Raw genomic sequence first — 20080 nt, 5'->3', positions numbered from 1 at the left:
TTCTGAAGCATATGTGATAGAACAATATGTTTTATTAGCATGTTAATGGATTTTTACAGCGATATAACAGAGTATTATGTTAAAATTGAAACCGAGTGCTTTTTTTTTTACTTGTAATATATAATAAATCTAACACAGATACATTATGATTTATACCTAGTTGGTATTAACATCAAGTTAAAGATATTCGAAATTACTTACGAATAAAAAGTTTTTTGATAGAATTTTAATACACATAAATTCAAGTCACTAAGATATTTAACGATAATCGAATGCATTTTATTTAAGCAGATTTAATAATTATTCAGTATTTCAAATTTTTTTTATTCACGATTTGTATACTATTTTCCTATAAATAATCTACCATTTGATACATCATAGTGATTGTAATTATAAATAGTCACCGAATTCAGTTGTCAAGTGCTGTGCAAATAGTGATGTGCAATAAATCATTAAAATCGCTTTGTTTCTTGCTGTTTTAGATGATATTTTCTTACGAGCATCATAACTCATAAAACTTTTGTGTGTACAAGGATGGCGAGAATGCTGCTGTACATACGGTTAAATGCGTTATAAATGCCTATTCCTTACAGATGCAGACTAATATACATGAGTGTGGAAACGTATTTTTTATCATTAGGTAAAAACCTTATCAATCCAGTGGCACTTTTCTAGGTCATAAAAATATCGCGAATGGAAGCTTTGCAAGGTGTGAATTTACGTGGATTTCACTGTTTAATGTTGACTCAAGTCACCCAGATAAGAATTATTGACGCACTTACACCGTAGAGATGCAACATTCGATTTATATCATTATATCTCTTCGTGATATACCAACGTGTTCTTCGCATAAAACTTCTATCAATATCCATTCCAAGTATCACCGCTGCGAATGTCTAATTGTAAGTATCAAGTTTAGATATCCGTCAAAAGCCCAAGTCATATTCAAAACGTTTGTGAACTATGTCGATTGCTCTGCCCTGTATGGTATTTTATTATTTTTCTAATAAAAATGTAATTATCCAGGTACTGTATGTTGGAATTAAAATTTGGATTTACCTCCAACTTGCTATGTGCTAATGTTTGAATTTTTTAAAGTAATATCAATGAAAGGATCGATTACGATCGAGGAAGAGGAAGATGAGGATAAAGTTGAATCTTCAACCTGCGTGGATAAAATCTCCCGATTTATACCTATACTGGAATGGTTTCCACGATACACACACCTCGATGCGGTCTCGGATTTAATTGCAGGGATAACACTAGGGCTGACCATGATTCCTCAAAGCATAGCATACGCTGCGTTAGCTGGAGTGTCTGCTCAGGTATGCACAAAATTGAAATTAAGAAAATGCGATGTGGTAAAAATTAATCGTTTTTCATTGTATTGAAAATAAGTTTCTTCTACAGTACGGACTCTATTCTGCCTTTGCGGGTAGTTTGATTTACATATTTTTTGGAAAAATCAAAGAAGTATCCATTGGCCCTACTTCTTTAATGTCACTCTTGACAAATGAATATACCCGAGGCCTGCCGATAGACTTTGTATTTCTCCTTGGTTTTCTCTCCGGATGCATGGAATTACTATTTGGACTGCTTAACTTCGGTTCGTGATGATGAAAAAATGACGAATGTACAATTAAATTGCCTGCAGCGTTAATATCAACAAATTCGTATAGTATAAAAGTTGTTAATTGAACAGCATATTTTATTATGTTGAAGTTGCGTTCGTAAACGTCGAATATCGACACAGATGATGTTTAATTCTGACAGGATTCTTGGTGGATTTTATCTCGACGCCTGTTACATCAGGATTTACCTCAGCTACATCGGTGATCATTATTCTCGGACAACTAGAAAGACTGCTTGGTCTTGAATACAAAACGTCTTCCAATGTCGAGAAGATTTTTAAAGCATTCCAGCATATTGGTGACATTCGAATTGGTGATACCCTGATCGGTGTATCAAGTATCATATTTCTACTGACATTCAGGGTAGAGAAAATCTTGTACTATTTTTTCCTGCAGCTTTAATTAGTGGAACGTTTGAAAAATTTTGTCACATACCTCTAAGAGAGATAATTAATTCTTACAGAGACTCAACAATGTGAATCTACGCTGTCGCCTGAGTGAAAAAAAGCAAAGATTTGTGAAAAAGTTATTGTGGTTTCTTTCCATCGGTCGCAATGCTCTACTCATATTAATCACAACCATTATTGCGTTTATAATGGAAAGAGCTGGCAAATCCCCTTTCGTACTTTCCGGTAAGTTTATCAATAGTTTTTCTAAGTCTATTCTGCACTATAAACTGACAGACGCGGACTCCTTTCTCAATTCATGTTCACAGGTAAAGTTGAGCCAGGGCTTCCATCTTTTGGTCTACCTCCGTTCAGTACACAAAACGGCAATCAAACATATACCTTCGTCGAAATGTGCTCGCAGCTAGGATCTGGAATTTTCATCATTCCTCTAGTTGCTGTGTTAGCTAATGTTTCAATCGCTAAAGTGTTCGGTAAACTATTCTGTTTGTAAATATAATGAAAAGTGATGGATTTCAACTTCTGATGTTCTTAATCAAGCGAACCTGTTTCAAGCAAGTGACAAGGGAGTCGATGCAGCTCAAGAAATGCGCAGTTTGGGTTTGTGCAACATATTTGGTAGCCTTGTCCAGTCGATGCCAACATGCGGTGCGTTCAGTAGAAGTGCAGTGAGTAATTCAAGTGGCGTAAGAACACCCTTGTCTGGTCTCTATGCTGGTAAGTCTTCTAAATATGATACAAGCTAAAACTGCATAAAGTAACTAACGAATATTTTGTTTCTTGTGATTACAGGGGTCTTGACTTTGTTAGCTTTGAGCTTCCTTACACCCTATTTCTATTACATTCCACGAGCTTCGCTAGCCGCTGTTCTTATAGGCGCAGTGATATTCATGATAGAATGGAGCATAATTCCAATACTGTGGAAAGGAAATAGTGAGTTACAATATTTCTCCAATCACCATAAATAACCAAATGATTAAGCTATTCCTTTTTTCACTAAATTCATGTCCGTTAAAGGCTTATAATTATTTCATTTTTAGAAAAAGACATGGCGGCGACAATTACTACGTTCGTTGCATGCATTATATCAGTTGAATATGGACTGCTGTTCGGAGTCACGTTGAACATACTCTATCTGCTACACGCGTGGGCAAGACCAAATATAGAGATATCAAAATGCAAGGTGCGTAATCGACGCCTCTGCTTGATAATCAAAACGGTTTATGAGATTCCCAGTTAAATCTAATTGCCACTCTAGCTTTCCAGAATATATGTGTTCAGCAAAATTTTCTCATATGGAGACTAAACGACTGTTTTTATGTTTTCCACAGACTGCTGACGGGGATAAATACATCCTAATAAAGCCAGACATTGGATTATATTATCCAGCGGTAGATTTTTTACGTAATAACGCAAATCAGGCTGCAGTGAAAGAAGGGAAAAATATACTTCCCGTAGTTTTGGACTGCGATGGCTTCAAAAGCATTGATTACACAGGGATGAAGGTAAGAAAAATACTTTCTGCTGAATTCCGTTTGTATAAACTTTTCCAAATAAATTATGTTTCGTAGAAACTATTATGCAGAATACTTTTCAACAATACGTCATCACTTAACTTTAAAGAAGCTGTTGGAATATGTTATCCCACTTTTCTAGTGCATCGAAGCGATGATTAATGACTTTGAGAAGAAAGGGCAGTGCTTAATGTTCATACGCCTGAACGCAAAAGTGTTCAAGAAAATTGAATCACTTGGTGGTATAAAAAATCTAAGACATGCAAAGAACGAAGAGGATATCGTTGGTAAACTTTTCTGTGAGTACAATGCTGGATAAATATATGAACACGTTGCCAGGAAGTAATAAGTTTGCAGCGTTGACTTTACAATCTGCATACATGACTGTAAACGGCGTGTGGTATCTTAAATTATGATGCACAATTATAATCTTTGTGTAACTGACTTGTTTAGATTTATAGCGACTCATTTCGAGTTCTCTTCACATATCTGGTGAATTCTGCAAATCTGCTAACCTTGCATTTATTATTTCTTTTCAACCTCATAGTCGCATCTGATCTTATATAAATTATATTCAATAGTCCAATTTTTTATGCATATATCCTATACTTTTCAAGTAAATGGCAGCTTGCACCAACTTTCATTCAGTCATCCGGCATAAAAAAATCGAGATTTATTTGCTATTTTCAAATCTCATTTTGCGTAATAAGAGGTGATGAAATATTAGAAAAGTATTAAACCTGTAACATTTTCTCTGTGAGGAAAAACTTTTATTTCTCGTGTTTTGAATGGTTATTCCGGCTTGCAGGTGATTCATAAGGAAAGATAGGAAAAAGGTTTTCGAGGCCAGAACTACAAATTTTATAAAAAAATATAAAAAATATCGACGCCGTGTATTTCCAAGTACCACTGAACGAAAATTCGTTTTTATTTTTCCCTTATTGAAAGTTTGAGTCCTTGAACTTTCGATAAAACCATAAAATGACTGCAAAATAAATATGACAAATTTTTTAGTAGTGTTTTTTACTCGATTAAACATATTTTTTCAAATAGCTCCGTCCAATTTAACGTTAAAAAAACTCCCCTTGCGACATTTACATGGATAAGTTTCTAAGAAGTGAATTTTATAAAATGATGAATTAAGAAAAAAAAGTATGCACAATAACTTATATCTTAGATACTATCAAAAGTAGCTATTATTACTATGACTTAATTTTATGTTAACTTGAACAAACTTTTTGAACAAAGAAATACTGGGTTTAAAAAAAACGCCCAAAAAATTTTATTTGATAGCCATTCTTGTTCAAACCCAATCTACGAAATTTGATTTTACAGAAAGAAGGACATGAATTTTGAAGCGAAAAATAAGAATCAATTTTCGTTCTGTGGAAATTGAAAATATACGCTTTATTCGTCAACACGTGAGTTTTTCAAGAGCAGAAACCACCCCCATGCAGGAACTGATCTTTTTTTGAAAAATTTGGACGCTTTTACATCGATGACAATTTTTGTGTTTTTTTTTCGTCCAGCTATCTGCACATTGCATCTCAAAAATAATTAAAAAAAGATCAGTCCCTCAATTACCAAAATATGAAAGTTTATTTTTCCTCAAAGATTTGGAACTTTTGAGGTTGAAGGTTTCCTCACCCTAGTTTTTCAACACATGCAATAAAAAGTGAAAATGGCAGACAAATCTAAAATTCGGTTCTGAATTAGGGGGGGAAGAATGATGGATTGAGCGAATTACAGTTCCGTGCAGTACAGTAAAATTTCTATTTCAGATAATACAGTTGAAATGACGAGAAGTGCAACAGTGCCAATTTTTGAACAGACGAAAAGTGAAACAGCAGACAATAATACTATAGGAATAACACAGGCTGGAAGAGATACAGCAGATAATCGAGAAGAAGAACATGAAGGCAAACCTTTAGTGAGTGACTATCAAGCAGTAATAAAGGAGTTTGAAACATCTGAAAAATAAAAATTGCAAACAAAACCACCCGAGTCATGAAGAAATAAGGATTTGGCATCTATAAAATTGTTTCTCTTGACTATAATAATGTGTGAATATGCAGCTCTCAATGCGATGCAAAGCAAATTCTGCTGCTTTTACGACTTTCATATTTTTTTTTTTTGTTGTCAATAACACATTTACATAAAGGAAGAGACACCATTTGTCTACCCTATTTCAAATTCTATACAGACTTGGGTGAAATAATCAGAAGACCTTTTGAATTACGAAGAAACTTAAGAACATGAATAGGCTACCCAGTAAACCAAAATGAATTGAATGGAATTAAATACACCCAGAAACAGAATAAACGCGAACTGAAGCGAACTGAAAAGACTTATGTGCTAATTATTTTGAATTTATTTTAATTCGTGTAAATTTTATTTTTGCCGTACTCAAATCAAGTTGGTCGACTGGGTGTGGTTCTTTTATTCGCTTATCTACATTTATGTGTAATTTTTAAACATCCGCAAGATTAAGGTGTTGACTTTGAAATACTTTCAAAACAAGAGTGAGCAGTAATATAAGGATATTATGACATTGGTCAACATATGTTATCATTCTGCTTTGAGCAATATTAAACTTAATGATGTAGGTAGTAGAAGATATGGTAATTATAATGGTACAGTAAATCATAGAGTAAATAGTCTTCAAAATCTCTGATATTCAAATAGTCCTACAGCAGGAGGAAACAGAAACTCATTGTCAAAAGCAGTTTCTTTGGGACTGGTTGACATCAACTTCTTAGACTCTAATATGTGATTAAGAAAGAAAAGCACGATTCTTTGTAAATATCATAAATATGGTAACTATATAACAATGAATACATGCTCTACAATTTTTTTTCCAAATACATCAAAATAGCTACGTAGCACTTAGGTATCTGCGAACAAATAATATGAATTATTTATTGAATCCGGTTGTAAACAGACAAGGAGACATGTCCGTGAAACCTTACGTAATAAAAATAAACTGATCACAAAGAATTTATATTCATCAAGTCAGAATCAAAAATTTTCTAAGTATTGTAATAAAAATTGATTTATCTTTCCTAGTTTTATACATTTTTTATTACGGAAGCAATGATAAGTCGGCACCGAAATGCAATAAAGATTCAGCCTTGTAAGACGTTGAATCATAGTTCAGAAACTCAAAATAGGAAAGAGTAAACAAAATTAAATACAGAAGATTTATAAGGAGATTTAATGCAAGTGACGAGTAACTTGGAGTGGTAAAACGTCGTAATAAATGTGTACCTATGCGTATATGGGTAGCAGCCATAAGAGTGTAGAAACCTGTGTTACCGACAGGGGAAAAATTAGACAGAGAGGGAGAGAGAAAACCGTGGCTTACCGTGGACCTTGCGCCGTCCGCGTGGTCATGAAATCGTGTAGCAAATTTAAGAGGGAATATATAAGAAAAAATTGAGAAAAAAAGATTTCAATGGGTGAGCCGTTGATAAGATTCGGTGATGGTTAGTCGGAGAAAATTGAAATAATCAATCCGACGCGAAGACAGGTTTAATGTCAAGAGCCCGAGCTGAGGATGGAACGAAAACAGTAGCGTGTAACACAGGCGTAATCAACATGGTGGCTCATAAAATAAACTTGCGAAGGCGTAATAGCGTGGAGATAATTTGAGCTGTAGAAGAAAAAATTGGTGAAATGCGTTTGTTGATTCTGTAAAGAAGTGTCATCAATGTATGGTTACTGGTGATTTATTTTACTCGCCAACAATGTCGGAGAGCGTGGATAACCGAAACGGGAACAAACACGATCAGTATAATAATACACATCCAGACGACGTCGACTGGAAATTACCAATCGCTTTCAACAAGCCGAGGCACACAGCGACGATTGAAGGGGTTAATTGCATCACGCAGACATGGCGAATGAAGGAACGGGTATGTTTTTTGACAGATATCAACCCCATCGGCTGCATATTCTGCGTCAAATATTAATCGATATAGTCGAGCGGACCATGTGATCTTGTCATGACCATGATGTCACACTTCCAGATGAAAACTGTGAGCGTCGCGCTCGTTTTATGCCTCAATGTTGGCGTCGATCCACCGGACGTCGTCAAAACTCAACCCTGTGCTCGACTCGAGTGTTGGATCGGTATTTCATGACTTTCCTTTATTTATTTACATCAACGTTCTTTGTCATGCCAATTATGTAACAACCACGGCGTACTTAGGTTATGTTGTCTTTTCTCGCCTCGTGTAACCGCTCCTTTTGTCCGGTCGATAATGCAGGTTTTTACTGAAGTTTCAATTGATTCAATGTTTGATCAAAAACTCATTTATTCATTAATACTGAATGCCGATAAAAACGAATGTAGTGTCGATGATTACTTCAATCTAATGCCTTTCATGCAATGTTTAAACATTCAAACTACCAACATTCCAACCCCAGATACTTTTTCACTCCGATTGTAATATGATACATATTATGGGCAGACCCACAGTTGATGAGCCCACAAAAGGCTCTAGAGATGATTGGAAAAAACCTTCAACTGCAGTATGAGCGATGGCAACCACGTGCAAGGTACAAGCAAAGCCTTGATCCGACTGTCGAGGAAGTAAAAAAACTATGCACGTCATTGCGCCGCAATGCCAAGGAGGAGAGGGTTCTATTCCACTATAACGGTCACGGAGTTCCTAAACCCACCAGCAATGGAGAAATATGGGTTTTCAACAGGGTTAGTCGTCTAGCAAGCTTGATATTTCATTGCAGAATCGTAAATCCTTTCCAAATATCACAATAAGTGAACCATCACCAATTACCACGGATTATAAAATATCACTGTAATCACTAACCAGTTGTATTTTTCTTTTCAGACATACACGCAGTACATTCCTCTGTCGGTGTATGATCTGCAAACATGGATGGGAGCACCTTCTATCTATGTATACGACTGTTCAAATGCTGGAATCATCGTTGATTCCTTTCAGCAGTTTGCTGAACAGCATGAACGGGAATACGAGGTCAAATTACTGCATAACTTACATATTTAATGTCAGAGATACATGACTCTCAAGTGTGAAAACAATACTAGCATTGCTCAAGTTGAATTCATTCACTTAAGAATTTGAATCTTAGTTTCGACCAGAATATCATATATTTCTATGAATTGCTGTAAATGCCAATCACTGGTTCTATATTCTCACATTTTTTGTTCTTCATGCACACATCTTTAGTGTCGGTTTAAAAACTTTATGTACAGTGAAGTTTCAAATTACGGAAGGAGAACATACTTTTTCGCCGACATTATATTTTCTTTTTTTCACAGATGGAAAAGCAGGCAGTTCAGCACAATAGGACGGCGGGCGTAGCCAGCGCGACTGCCCCTTCTTACAAGAATTGTATACAGCTGGCAGCTTGTGCTGCTAGTCAAATACTTCCGATGAATCCTGATTTGCCTGCAGATATATTCACAGCTTGTCTTACAACTCCCATTACAATTGCATTACGCTGGTGAGATGAATAAACCATAGTATCTAAAACTGTTGTAGTGGTAATTGACTGGTATAAATCTGTCTTATTTAATCTCGTTTACAGGTTCGTCATGCAGAATACATCAAAATTAGTGCCTAAGGTGTCCCTAGACCTTATCGATAAGTAAGTTCCACATGTCAACTGTCCTAAATTTTTCACACAATATGATAGTAATGAAGATGAAGATTGATGTTTATTTTATTTATTTATTATTATTATTTTTTTTTTTTTTGTAGAATACCAGGTCAGTTGTCAGATCGCAGGACGATGCTAGGCGAACTAAATTGGATCTTTACGGCTATAACAGACACCATTGCTTGGAATACGTTACCTAGAGGTATATCAATACCTCTTTTTCTAGAAACATTAGATGTGGATACCAGTTGATTACTCAAAGGACTATTTTGTCTTTTTCAGATCTGTTCCAAAGATTATTTAGACAAGACTTACTAGTAGCTAGTTTATTTAGAAACTTTTTGTTGGCGGAAAGGATCCTTCGATCCTATGACTGTACACCTGTTTCATTCCCAAAACTACCACCAACGTTTCAAGTGAGTAACACTTTGGACCGAATCATTCTTATGTTAATGATCGAGTTCTTACAAAAACAAAAAGGAACTGGCTCAGGACGTAATAGCTTTTAAGATAAGCTTCTAACATTATTTATATCTGGCAGTTGAATTTGACAGTAAATCAAAACACAATTCGAAGATATTTAAGTCTATAATGAGCAAATGGTTTCGTTATACAAGTCACAGGTACAATCACTTGAAATTAGTTACCATATCCATAACTGAGCCGATAATAGAAATGAATTTCTTTTTTGTGCAGCACCCAATGTGGCAGGCTTGGGATTTGGCTCTTGACCTCTCTTTAGCTCAACTAGCAGCGGTATTGGAATCGGAGACTTTATTTGTTCACTCGCCATTTTTCGAAGAACAACTCACAGCCTTCCAAGTATGGCTTACGTTAGGTTCAAAGTCTCGCAACCCTCCCGAACAACTGCCAATTGTATTACAAGTATTGCTGAGCCAAGTACATAGGCTCAGAGCTTTGGAGTTGCTTGGAAAGTTCCTTGACCTTGGACCATGGGCTGTAAACCTAGCCCTAAGTGTTGGGATATTTCCTTACGTTTTGAAATTACTACAGAGCAATGCAAGAGAATTAAGACCCTTGTTAGTTTTCATATGGGCAAAAATCCTTGCGGTGGACAGTGTATGTTCAACGTCTGTTTCATTACTATATCTATATATGAATCAATCAATTGTTTATGAACTAACTAGTATAATATTATAGACGTGTCAGGCAGATCTAGTGCGCGACCATGGACATAAATATTTTCTTTCCGTTCTTCAAGATCCTACAATACCGGTAATTTGTTATGTATAGCTACTACCATTCCTCTGGCATTACAATCTCTATGACTTGTTAATCATAGTTTTAATCTTTCTCATGCTCGATTTCTTAGAGCGAGCACCGAACTTTAGCTGCGTTTGTCTTGGCTAGTATCGTAAACAACTATCCAGCAGGGCAGGAAGCTGCTCTGAAAGGTAGTCTTGTGTCAATTTGTCTGGAGCAACTAGGTGACCCAAATCCTCTACTACGACAGTGGCTATGCCTGTGCCTTGCCAGACTTTGGCATAATTATGATGCAGCTAGGTGGTGCGGAGTCAGAGATATTGCGCATGAAAAACTCTACACTCTTTTGCAAGATCCAATACCTGAGGTGACCTTATGACCTTATGAATGACCTTATTATTCTACAGTTAGTTGTCCCTAGATTACATCTATTTTATTTCAGTTGTTTACTCAAGTGATTTGTTTCTCAGGTCAGAGCAGCTGCGGTCTACGCTCTAGGAACATTTATAAACAGTGTCACTAAAAGAAGTGAACATGCCAATAATATTGATCAAATTATCGCCATGACGCTTATAAATACTGTTAGTCACGATATGAGCCCTCTTGTGAGAAAGGTATGTGTTATCCTTATTCATTCAATTATTCTTTATATTATCAAGCATAGAGTAATTGGTTTAAATATATCACGATTGACATACATGTGATTTCTAGCCAGGAAGTCTTTATCTAACGGTTTTCGTTTTTATTCACAGGAATTAGTCGTCGCTTTGCAATGGATGGTGCTACATTTTGAAAACTCGTTTGTAACTTTGGCAGTTGCTGAAGAAAATAGTAGGCGGGATCCAGTCGTCGAGACTTTATCTCCATTCACAGGTATGCGTCGGATCGGTTCGAGAGATAGATTAAAAATTCTTTCGCCAAATAACGCTTATGGCACGGATACGACAGATTTTAGCCAAGATCGCATGAAGAGAGTATCGTCTTCTTCGTCCATCAGTAGTTTAGGTAAAGTACTTGTACAACGTTTCAACTGTTTACTGCTTTCATGATTTAAATCAAATCATTTTTTTTTTGTTTTTTAAATGCATATTAAATTTCACGACATCTTTCAAATCGGAAAAAGCGTTAAAGATAAGTTTGTTATGTTCCTAAGCTCACGTAATTGAAGAATTTATATTCTTCGGAATTTTTCTAATTAATAAATATACTAAAAAGTGACTCAAGTCTGATCATATGATTCACACCGGAAAATCTTTGAGCCAAACTTTAGACATATTTGCTCTGTTAATTAGTAAACGATTATCAGGACACTCTACTCATCTTACAGCTATTGTGATTGGAACTCGATCTCCTAGGATATCCAAAAGGTGTTGAAACGAAGAAAGCTGTAGTCTATAAAAATTATATCAGTTATTTTAGCATCTCTGAAAAAGAGTTTCAAAACTTTGAATTGCATAAAATATAGCTGAAACCCCAGAAAAATTGATGACGTTACTTGTTATTGCAAGGAACGGTTCGCTTAATAAGTTGCAGTTTTATTTTAAGACTAAGTGTCTAACAGCTTTTCTTTTCAACTTTTGGCATACCAGGAAACAACTGGGAATTTGTAAGAAAACCATGCGAATCAATCGGTAATAATTTGTGCAAAACATAATCATATCGTAACCGAATGTCTTGATGCATGTTTGGCGATTATTTTCTAAATTTAATTTAGAGTTGGTGGATTATTAGAAATTTTTTTTCTTTTCTTGCATGCAGTTAGTGATCAGTTGAAGTGAAGGAAATTCATAATCACATTTGAGATTTTCTTACTGTAGAAACCATATATGTTCGCAAGATAAAATAGATTCGGCTAATCTGTCCATCACTTTTTGTACAGGTCAATCATCATTTGGTAATCTCCCAAGCTTGTCTTACGGAAGTGTGTACATGAAATTGTGGCATGGCCTCTGTAGCCTCGATAGTGATCCGCATCCTTCGGTCGCTACAATGTCTCAGAAAGTTACGAACCACATTCGTAATCAGGTAAAATTCCCACACATAGTATCAGCTCTCAGTTCAGTGCTTGTTTTTTAAACACAATCCATGATGCTGAAAATTGCTTTACACCATCAACAGTACAAATTAGAATTTTACATGATGCAGAATTTGACAAATAACATTTTTATAAAAAGCAAAGTCTAAAAATGTTGAATATCCAGGTCAAAGAATGTTCAGTACCAAAAGAGGTAACAGAGGCAAAGCTACCATCAATCTCCCTTCCCCCGTCGCCATCTAGTCGAGCTAGCTTTCTGACGTGAGTAAAAATTGATACGAAAGACACGAGGATCGTTTCACATAATTAAGATAGTCAATTTTCAAACTTGAAATTATTTTTTTATCCCAGTAAGGGAGAGTCTCTTCCTACAGTCAGCGCTACCTCGGAAATTCTACGCCCTCCAAGGGTACCACTACACGGAAGTCGGACGAGAAAAACACCTCCGATTAATACAGTAAGCTTCTAAATTGCTGCCTTGATATAATTCATGTTACTTAACAAAATGGAACTGTAACTTGCGTAAATTCAGATAACTGAAGAGGCTGATGAGGTTTTGGGTTTCAAAAATCCATTGACAACGTCCTTATTCGTCGAATGGAGTTGCGCCCAATTTGCTCAACCGGTCAGTTTAGAGAGTGAAACAGAATCCACCAATGACATAGAGAGTAGAGCTCACTATGAACGGGAGTGGAGGTAATAAGTAATTTAATTTTATACCTAAAACTGATCTCAAATTAATTTCGGTATTGTAACTCGTGGAATTATAATCACTAGATATCTTCGAAACAAGAAACAACGAAGAGACGCAAAAGAGGAACAGATCAGAGTTGCGCGAGGAAGATTAGAGTCTCAGGTCTTTCATACACGAAGCCCTCAACCTCCTGAAGTTGTTACTTTCCACCCATTTGACAAGCATCTGGCTGTCGCAGCAAAAGATTGTTTCGGGTAGGTTTCTTAAAATTTTGTTTATCTAACGAAACTTAAGGAGTCGTTAAAAATCATTACTTTGTCATTGAAAAATTGATATTCCCGTTTTATTTTTACAATGCCAAGTAGTATGATTAAATCTTGAGCCCACAATTATTGTCAACTATTTCACATCTTTACCTTAAGTTGAAGGATTAATATTATTCGTTATTGTGTAGAATATGGGACTGGCAAACCGGTACAAGACTTACATACTGCACAAGCCGCGGGAGTAAAATGGCTCGTGTAACTGCATTAGGTTTCATAAATTCTCACGACGTAGCACTTCTGATGACTGGATCTGATGACGGCTCTGTAAGAATATGGAAAAATTATTGTAACATGTTGGGTCGTGACCCTACGCTCCTCACAGCTTGGCAAGCCTTAGCAGATGCACAACCTGCTTCAAAGAGTCCCAGTGGTAAAACCGTATTTTCAATTTTGCAATTTATATCACTTTGGTACCTGCCAGATCGTTAAAATCACATCAGAGCATAGTCTCCAAAATAATTTTGTTATTCACGTAGAAACACTTGAAACTTAAATTAAGTAAAAAAATTTTCAATTCATTGTAAACTATCTTTCGATACTTCCAACTTTATTCCAAATCAGCTTTCACTTCAATTCAAAATGAGTGATGAACAGTCAAATCTCACTATATATTGTAAGTAGCTGGTGTCCCTGGTTCAACAGTACACAATTCAGCTTCAGCCGGCCTTATCACCAGCTGGGAACAGCGCTCGCTAACACTAGCCGTTACTGGGGACGTGCGCATAGTGCGACTCTGGGATGCTGAAACCGAATTGAAGAAACAAGATATACCCACTGGGGCGGACATCTGTGCTACATGTCTAGACACGGATGGTTCTGGTGAGTTCAACGTTTTAAACTAAATTATCAATCACATGCAACTGCTAACGTGCATTTTTATCTAACTTCAATACGTTTATTCGTTCGAAAATTAAATTGTTTGACCATTCAAATGAATATCAAAGGCACCTTGATGGCTCTGGGATGCGGTGATGGATCGGTGCGTCTTTTCGATCGTCGGCTTCCACCTCATGAAGCAAGAGTGATGACATGGAGAGAGCACACAGCCTGGGTTCTTGGTGCTTACTTCAGAGGTACGGCGACAGGTGCCCCCCGACTCATCACAGGCTCATTATCTGGAGATATTAGATTCTTCGATCTCAGAAAGAATTCATCTGTTAACACAGTTCAAACCGCCCAAGGAATAACTGCCATGGCTGTTCACAATGTTGCCGACATTTTTACCTGGTGAGTTCTATGAATTGTAGAGAATTATCATCGTTCTTTGTAACTGCCAAGGGTAGAATTATAGTAATGTGAGTGAGAAGTTTATTGCACTTCTGAAACACCTGTGAAGAAGCCATACCACTTTTTAAAATACAAGATACACCTGGAGTAAATAAATGCTAATAAAATACATACAATGCTTTTCAGTGCATCTATGAACCAATGCATCAGTGTTTACAATATGTCAGGCCAAAACTTGAACGCAATAAAGTCCTACGAAGGTTTCATGGGTACTCGAATCGGTCCAGTCAGCTGTCTCAACTTCCATCCATACAGAGTGGTACTGGCAGCAGGCTGCATGGACAGTTCCGTATCCGTTTACGCTTCTGAGCCGCGCAGATGACTATCGGAGATGGAGCTGGTATAGGGATACATCCAGCAAGCCGTAGAAATATTGCATCAGACCCCATCCCTATTTACATTTGAGTAAGCCTGTGGTATTACGTAAATATGTTAAAATTTCTCGAGCGTCCATCATGTGGTTCCTTACTATAAATTTGTAAATACCTACATATATGCTTTACCGTTAGCTTTTATCTACCTGTGTGGCAAAAGTCGAGTAATGATGTTGGAGCAAATGTCAAAACAGGTGAGAATTTTTTATTTATTTTTATCTTTTTTTTTCTTCTATTTCATAGTCACGTCTACTTTTCTTTCACAACTTACAATGCAATAGCGATCCAAGTTCTATCACTTAATCAAAACACGTTATTAATCTAAAATTTTGATTCACTTAGCGCGTAATATTCATGGTCCCGTGTTCGTAATTTAAACTTAATGCACACTATGTACACATGCGGTAAGCAGCAATCCCGAAAGAAGTAGGCCGAGTTGTTTATTGGATTGGACAGTCGATACATTCTTTTCGTGCAAGAGTTTTTCTGACAATGGTATATGACAAACTTGCAGCTTCCAAGATTTGACTGACTTTTTTTTTAATTGTGAAAATCACAGGATACCAACCAGGAGATCTATGTCATTAGAGTAATCCAATGAATCCGAAACAATGCGTTACCTACATTTTTAACATTGATTATTTTTCTTATGAATACTTTCTGTTCTATTAGTACTCGACTTAATAATATAATTAGTTCGAAGTATACATCATATAACGGAAAGAAATAGATCTCACGAAGTTAATTGATGGAACAAACAAAATAAAACGTTAAAATAACAATCTTTGAATACGCGTCAAGAATCGATCGAATTTGCGTACATGATTTTTTTTGTTGTCAATATGTCACATATATCATAAGTATACCTCCATTTATGTAAAACTGAAAATCACGAATAGTTGTTTGCCACTTTAACAGGTACAATAAGCGATTAGCTGAGATATAGAAGTGCACGTGAATCAAATGATTCCGAGATCACACAGCTATACTTTTATTTAATAGGTGTAGGAGTAAATGAGTATATCATACAAAGTCAAGATTCTAAGTAATGGTAACTATTAACCATTAATATTATGTCTATAATAAATGTACAACACTCGCTGCTTGGGCAGCGATTGGCAATGACAAATGGTGATAAATATTTATCGAGTGGCAGCCACGAAAGTTCGTACAATCTAAATTCTGATACTAACATTAAGCTCAAATAAGTAATCATCAAGAATATTCTTGATTTGATAGTGCTATAGCTTTTGATTAGTCAGAAGATCAAGAGAAAGTTTAGGAAAATGATATATAAATAAAGGAATAATATTTATTCAAAAAGCGCATATGGCCATTTCGGTGGATTGAAATATGATAACGTTTTATTACCCACAATTTATTATTAATTTTTGAGGCATTCGAAGTGCAAATGTTAAACAACTACGTGAATCGTAATAAACCACACAACTTACTATAATTAACTCTGTTCTTCAATTGCTACAAGTTCATTACATCACACTAGTAATTTATTCGCTTCGTAAAAAATTATTCTCTAATAAATTTTGTTTTTCATATGCCATCCCTGCAGTCTAATACTGGGAGATATACTTGGTTTATTTTATTTTTCATTTTTCTTCACCATGTGCCGAGATGCTTAAAAATCTTTGTATTATCATACACTATGTACATGCTTGCTGATCTTTCCACTGTTGCAAAGCATGGATCTGTCCATCATATTCATTAACAAATAATAATATTCATGGCTATCAAACTACCAATTCAAAACACTACACGCAGAGTGTTTACTCCAAAATGCAATACTGATTAACTCCCTAAGCATATATGTAGAATGTATAACGGTATACATTACACGTATATTTTAAAGCTTAATTTTACTCATAAACTATTATACTTAATAAAAAGAAAGTGTTGGTGAACATTAACTCATGTTCGCATCAATCCGGTTGCCAATTGGTTATCTAACATGTAAATAAGAGTCATACGTTGAGAATATATTTTCGCAAAGTGACAACTGCGTTATCCTACAAAGTATGTAATCGTTATTCTTGCTCTCAGCTAAATGTAAAAGGTTTGTAATTATGTAAAGCATTGCTATAAATATACATATATGATTGGTGCATCAAGTTTATCAGGCGTCTTATGATATAGTTTATGAAAACAATAATCAGAACAATCATTGTTTAGGTACACAGCACACATTACCCAACATATTAGAACAACGCCTTTGTAAATAGTTGCTAAATAAAATTCGATCATGTTATACGATCTATTGCTATGAAATGATAAGTCCGCTATTTATTCGATTTGTTAATGAAGAAAAAAAGAGAACAGCAACAAGTAAAGTTTTCCCTTTCAGTGATAAATAGACAATTACTTTCAATATACATATAAAAATATTATTTTATTCGTATAATTACAAAGCACAAATAAATTAATTTAATTATCAGTAAGAAGCAAAGTCTTTGGTGTTCATTTTGCTCACAACGCAGTCGACTAAACTGGAAACTTTCAGTTCAGATTCATCGACTTTATATATTTTTTTAACTACTGATGTGTCAGTTATTTCTTTTAGCCTTCCAATAGAAACTCTCTCGCCTTTGATCGCAGCTAGCGAATCCTTTGCCATAGCTTCTGTATTATCCGATCCATGAATAATTCCTACAATAATGTTTTTCTCCTTATCGTCAATGCCAAACTTGACCAACGACTGAGTAATATTCTTCGACAATGACATGTTGAATAAAATTTCTGTAAATATTGTTCTCGTAGTCAATTTGCCAAATTTCTCATTAACTACGGCCTTGTTTGCTGCGACGATAACTTGAAACAGGTCGACAACGAGCCCGGCTTTCATAACGCAACATTGGAGTTCCCCGCTGATTAACTTTTTACGTATTTCTTCAGTGTTTTCAACGTTAATAAACAAGTATAATGTTATAAATTTTCCTGTATCTTCGTCCAACTGTACCGTACAACTTTCCATATTTTTAGCACAGCTTTGCTAAGAAATTTTGCAAAATACGGTGTGAATTAACCTCACAATAAACGATAACAATTGAATTGATAGGTTAGGTTAATTCCGATTTTCTTCCTTGCCTACCGAGTGAAACGAAAAGAATCCAGTCATTAGTTCGTACGTGGTTCGTACCGTTCGTACTAGTCGCACTGGTTTACACAAAAGTTTCTCGCGCGTTGATCTCACGCTGTTTCTTCATTCTGTTCGAAAATACTAGTATTCCTTCGTGGAAAATACTCCGCAACTGTAAATTGCATTGGGTCAATTGTTTTTTCAATACTCATACCACAGATTAGATTTTATATAATCAAAGAAGCTCGCCAATTCTACTTTATTTCCTTTCTTCTTGAGTATAGACAGATCATAATGTGTACATACTTGCATAAGCAATGAATACGTTGAAACTATAACAAGTCTAGTGTCCTGAAACTTGTCTCAAACATGACTTTACAATCCAAAGGACGTGCTATTGAATGGTTTCGCTTCTCCTTTTGGCTTCAATGTTGCCTGGGTTATATTAATAAAAGCAAGAAAGCATTGAAGCCTCTGAAAATATAAAACGTAAAATTGTCTGAATAGAATCTTTTCGCACCGCGTAAAAAATTGTTTTCAATGCTTATATGCAAATGTACTTTACTCTTTTCTCATAGATAAAATTAATTTTGTCTTTCGCGCATCCATTTTCGTTTCCGTATCAGTTAATGCGACCCACATTTCCGGAATGTTTGACCCAGAATCTTTTATACGAATATAGCCGTACGAACTTTTGTCGAGTTATACTTATGGGTTCTAAGACCCAGTATAAACTGATTTTCAAGCGACGTTCGAAAAAGTCTTTCGTCGTGCCTTTATATTTTTTATTCAGTCGCGAAATATAAGTAAATCACTTGTACGTTATAGCATAGATGTAACTGGCGTGCCAAATATTGAAAAAGACGCGTGAGAACCAACATTTTGTTCTATTAAAAAAACATCTGTCGTCTAAGGTGTATCTAGTATAAAATTTTACAGTAAAATTGTGTGTATAACGCGTACGATATAACACAACTGTACGTGTACTACCAACTGCATGATCTCAAAAACTAAAACTCATCGCGGAAGAAGTAACTAGAACGTATTTTTCGGCATCATTATCATTTAAACATTTCTATTATCATCACCACGGTATTATGATTATTGTTTTTGTTGTTATGGTTGTTGTTGGTACGATTTTTCACTGTTATTTTCTTATCACTGCAAGTAAATTTTGTTACAAGTGCTGGCGGTTCAAGCAGACACGGGTGAAAATTAGGAATTTGGGAAACGTTTTCAACTATATAATGAACAATATAACATAAGTATAAACATTGAACGAAAACATTTACACTGACGTGACGGTCATCTTAAAGGAAATGAAGGAAAGCCGAGCCTCATACAAGTTTGGCCGTGACTGTGACCTGTGAAGGTCGGCCCAGCCTTGAATCGAGGGCAAGTTAATTCCATCTCGATGTCTCGGTCCTGCATCGAAATAGAATATCACGAATACAGCTTTCAAGTTTGTTTGCTGCCGCGGGAAGAGACCAACAAAAAATAAAAAGAATTGTGACGAAAGAAAAATGTCAAATGATTAGCATCTCTCCGTTTGTCTCAATTTAATCTACTAAATCCATTCATTCACGCGGAAGTTCTTCAACCGATAACTTTCATTATAATAATTAGTGACGATTGATCTAATTCCAACCGCATTCATGAACGAAAACGATCATAGAATAAACTATAAACAAATAGGTTTCGCTCAGTTCGAAGGTTTTTACTTTGCTGATTTATTTATATACTTTTCGATTTGACCGAGGTTCGAAATATGCGAAAATAACGGCGTCGAGTACTTTATACGAAAGCTGACAACTGCTTGCATCACGGTGAAAAGACGGTAAAAAAAACAGA

At 35.7% G+C, this 20080-nt stretch overlaps 3 protein-coding genes across 10 annotated transcripts; 2 read left to right on the top strand and 1 right to left on the bottom strand.

The window, feature by feature from the left end:
* Positions 1–153: 153 nt before the first annotated feature.
* Positions 154–6577, top strand: LOC107222107 (sodium-independent sulfate anion transporter). Of its 2 annotated transcripts, none has more exons than XM_015661326.2 (12): positions 154–902; positions 1102–1325; positions 1411–1606; positions 1774–1994; positions 2095–2263; positions 2347–2511; positions 2594–2755; positions 2831–2971; positions 3079–3221; positions 3370–3543; positions 3695–3851; positions 5334–6577. In XM_015661326.2, exons 1-12 carry the CDS (start codon positions 893–895, stop codon positions 5531–5533), a joined length of 1962 nt encoding a protein of 653 aa, XP_015516812.2. In that variant the 5' UTR covers positions 154–892; the 3' UTR covers positions 5534–6577. The 2 variants fall into 2 exon arrangements, with proteins under 2 accessions (XP_015516812.2, XP_046596693.1); XM_046740737.1 differs by having other exon boundaries at positions 1099–1325.
* A 321-nt stretch (positions 6578–6898) lies between these two features.
* On the top strand, positions 6899–17269 carry LOC107222115 (regulatory-associated protein of mTOR). 7 transcript variants are annotated; one of them, XR_006904558.1, is made up of 24 exons: positions 6899–7466; positions 7581–7683; positions 8025–8266; positions 8406–8552; positions 8858–9042; positions 9127–9186; positions 9300–9400; positions 9481–9614; positions 9895–10278; positions 10360–10434; positions 10532–10789; positions 10893–11036; positions 11175–11427; positions 12012–12053; positions 12302–12447; positions 12624–12718; positions 12809–12914; positions 12990–13153; positions 13235–13405; positions 13606–13847; positions 14099–14296; positions 14422–14704; positions 14891–15169; positions 15274–17269. XR_006904558.1 is itself a non-coding variant. In XM_015661341.2 (23 exons), the coding sequence occupies exons 1-23, from the start codon at positions 7266–7268 to the stop codon at positions 15084–15086; spliced, it is 3897 nt and encodes a 1298-aa protein (XP_015516827.2). In that variant the 5' UTR covers positions 6899–7265; the 3' UTR covers positions 15087–17269. The 7 variants fall into 7 exon arrangements, 6 of the variants coding, with proteins under 6 accessions (XP_015516827.2, XP_015516826.2, XP_015516825.2 ...); XM_015661341.2 differs by having other exon boundaries at positions 14132–14296; positions 14891–17269; XM_015661340.2 differs by having other exon boundaries at positions 14120–14296; positions 14891–17269.
* LOC107222112 (EKC/KEOPS complex subunit TPRKB-like) lies at positions 16755–18617 on the bottom strand. Its single transcript, XM_046740749.1, has one exon. It carries the CDS (start codon positions 18122–18124, stop codon positions 17585–17587), a length of 540 nt encoding a protein of 179 aa, XP_046596705.1. The 5' UTR covers positions 18125–18617; the 3' UTR covers positions 16755–17584.
* Positions 18618–20080: the final 1463 nt, after the last annotated feature.

Source organism: Neodiprion lecontei, chromosome 5 (assembly GCF_021901455.1).
Source record: "Neodiprion lecontei isolate iyNeoLeco1 chromosome 5, iyNeoLeco1.1, whole genome shotgun sequence".
In the NCBI taxonomy this organism is placed as follows: Eukaryota; Metazoa; Arthropoda; class Insecta; order Hymenoptera; family Diprionidae; genus Neodiprion; species Neodiprion lecontei.
Note: the sequence above shows the minus strand (reverse complement) of the source record. Positions and strands in the feature narration are given on the sequence as shown.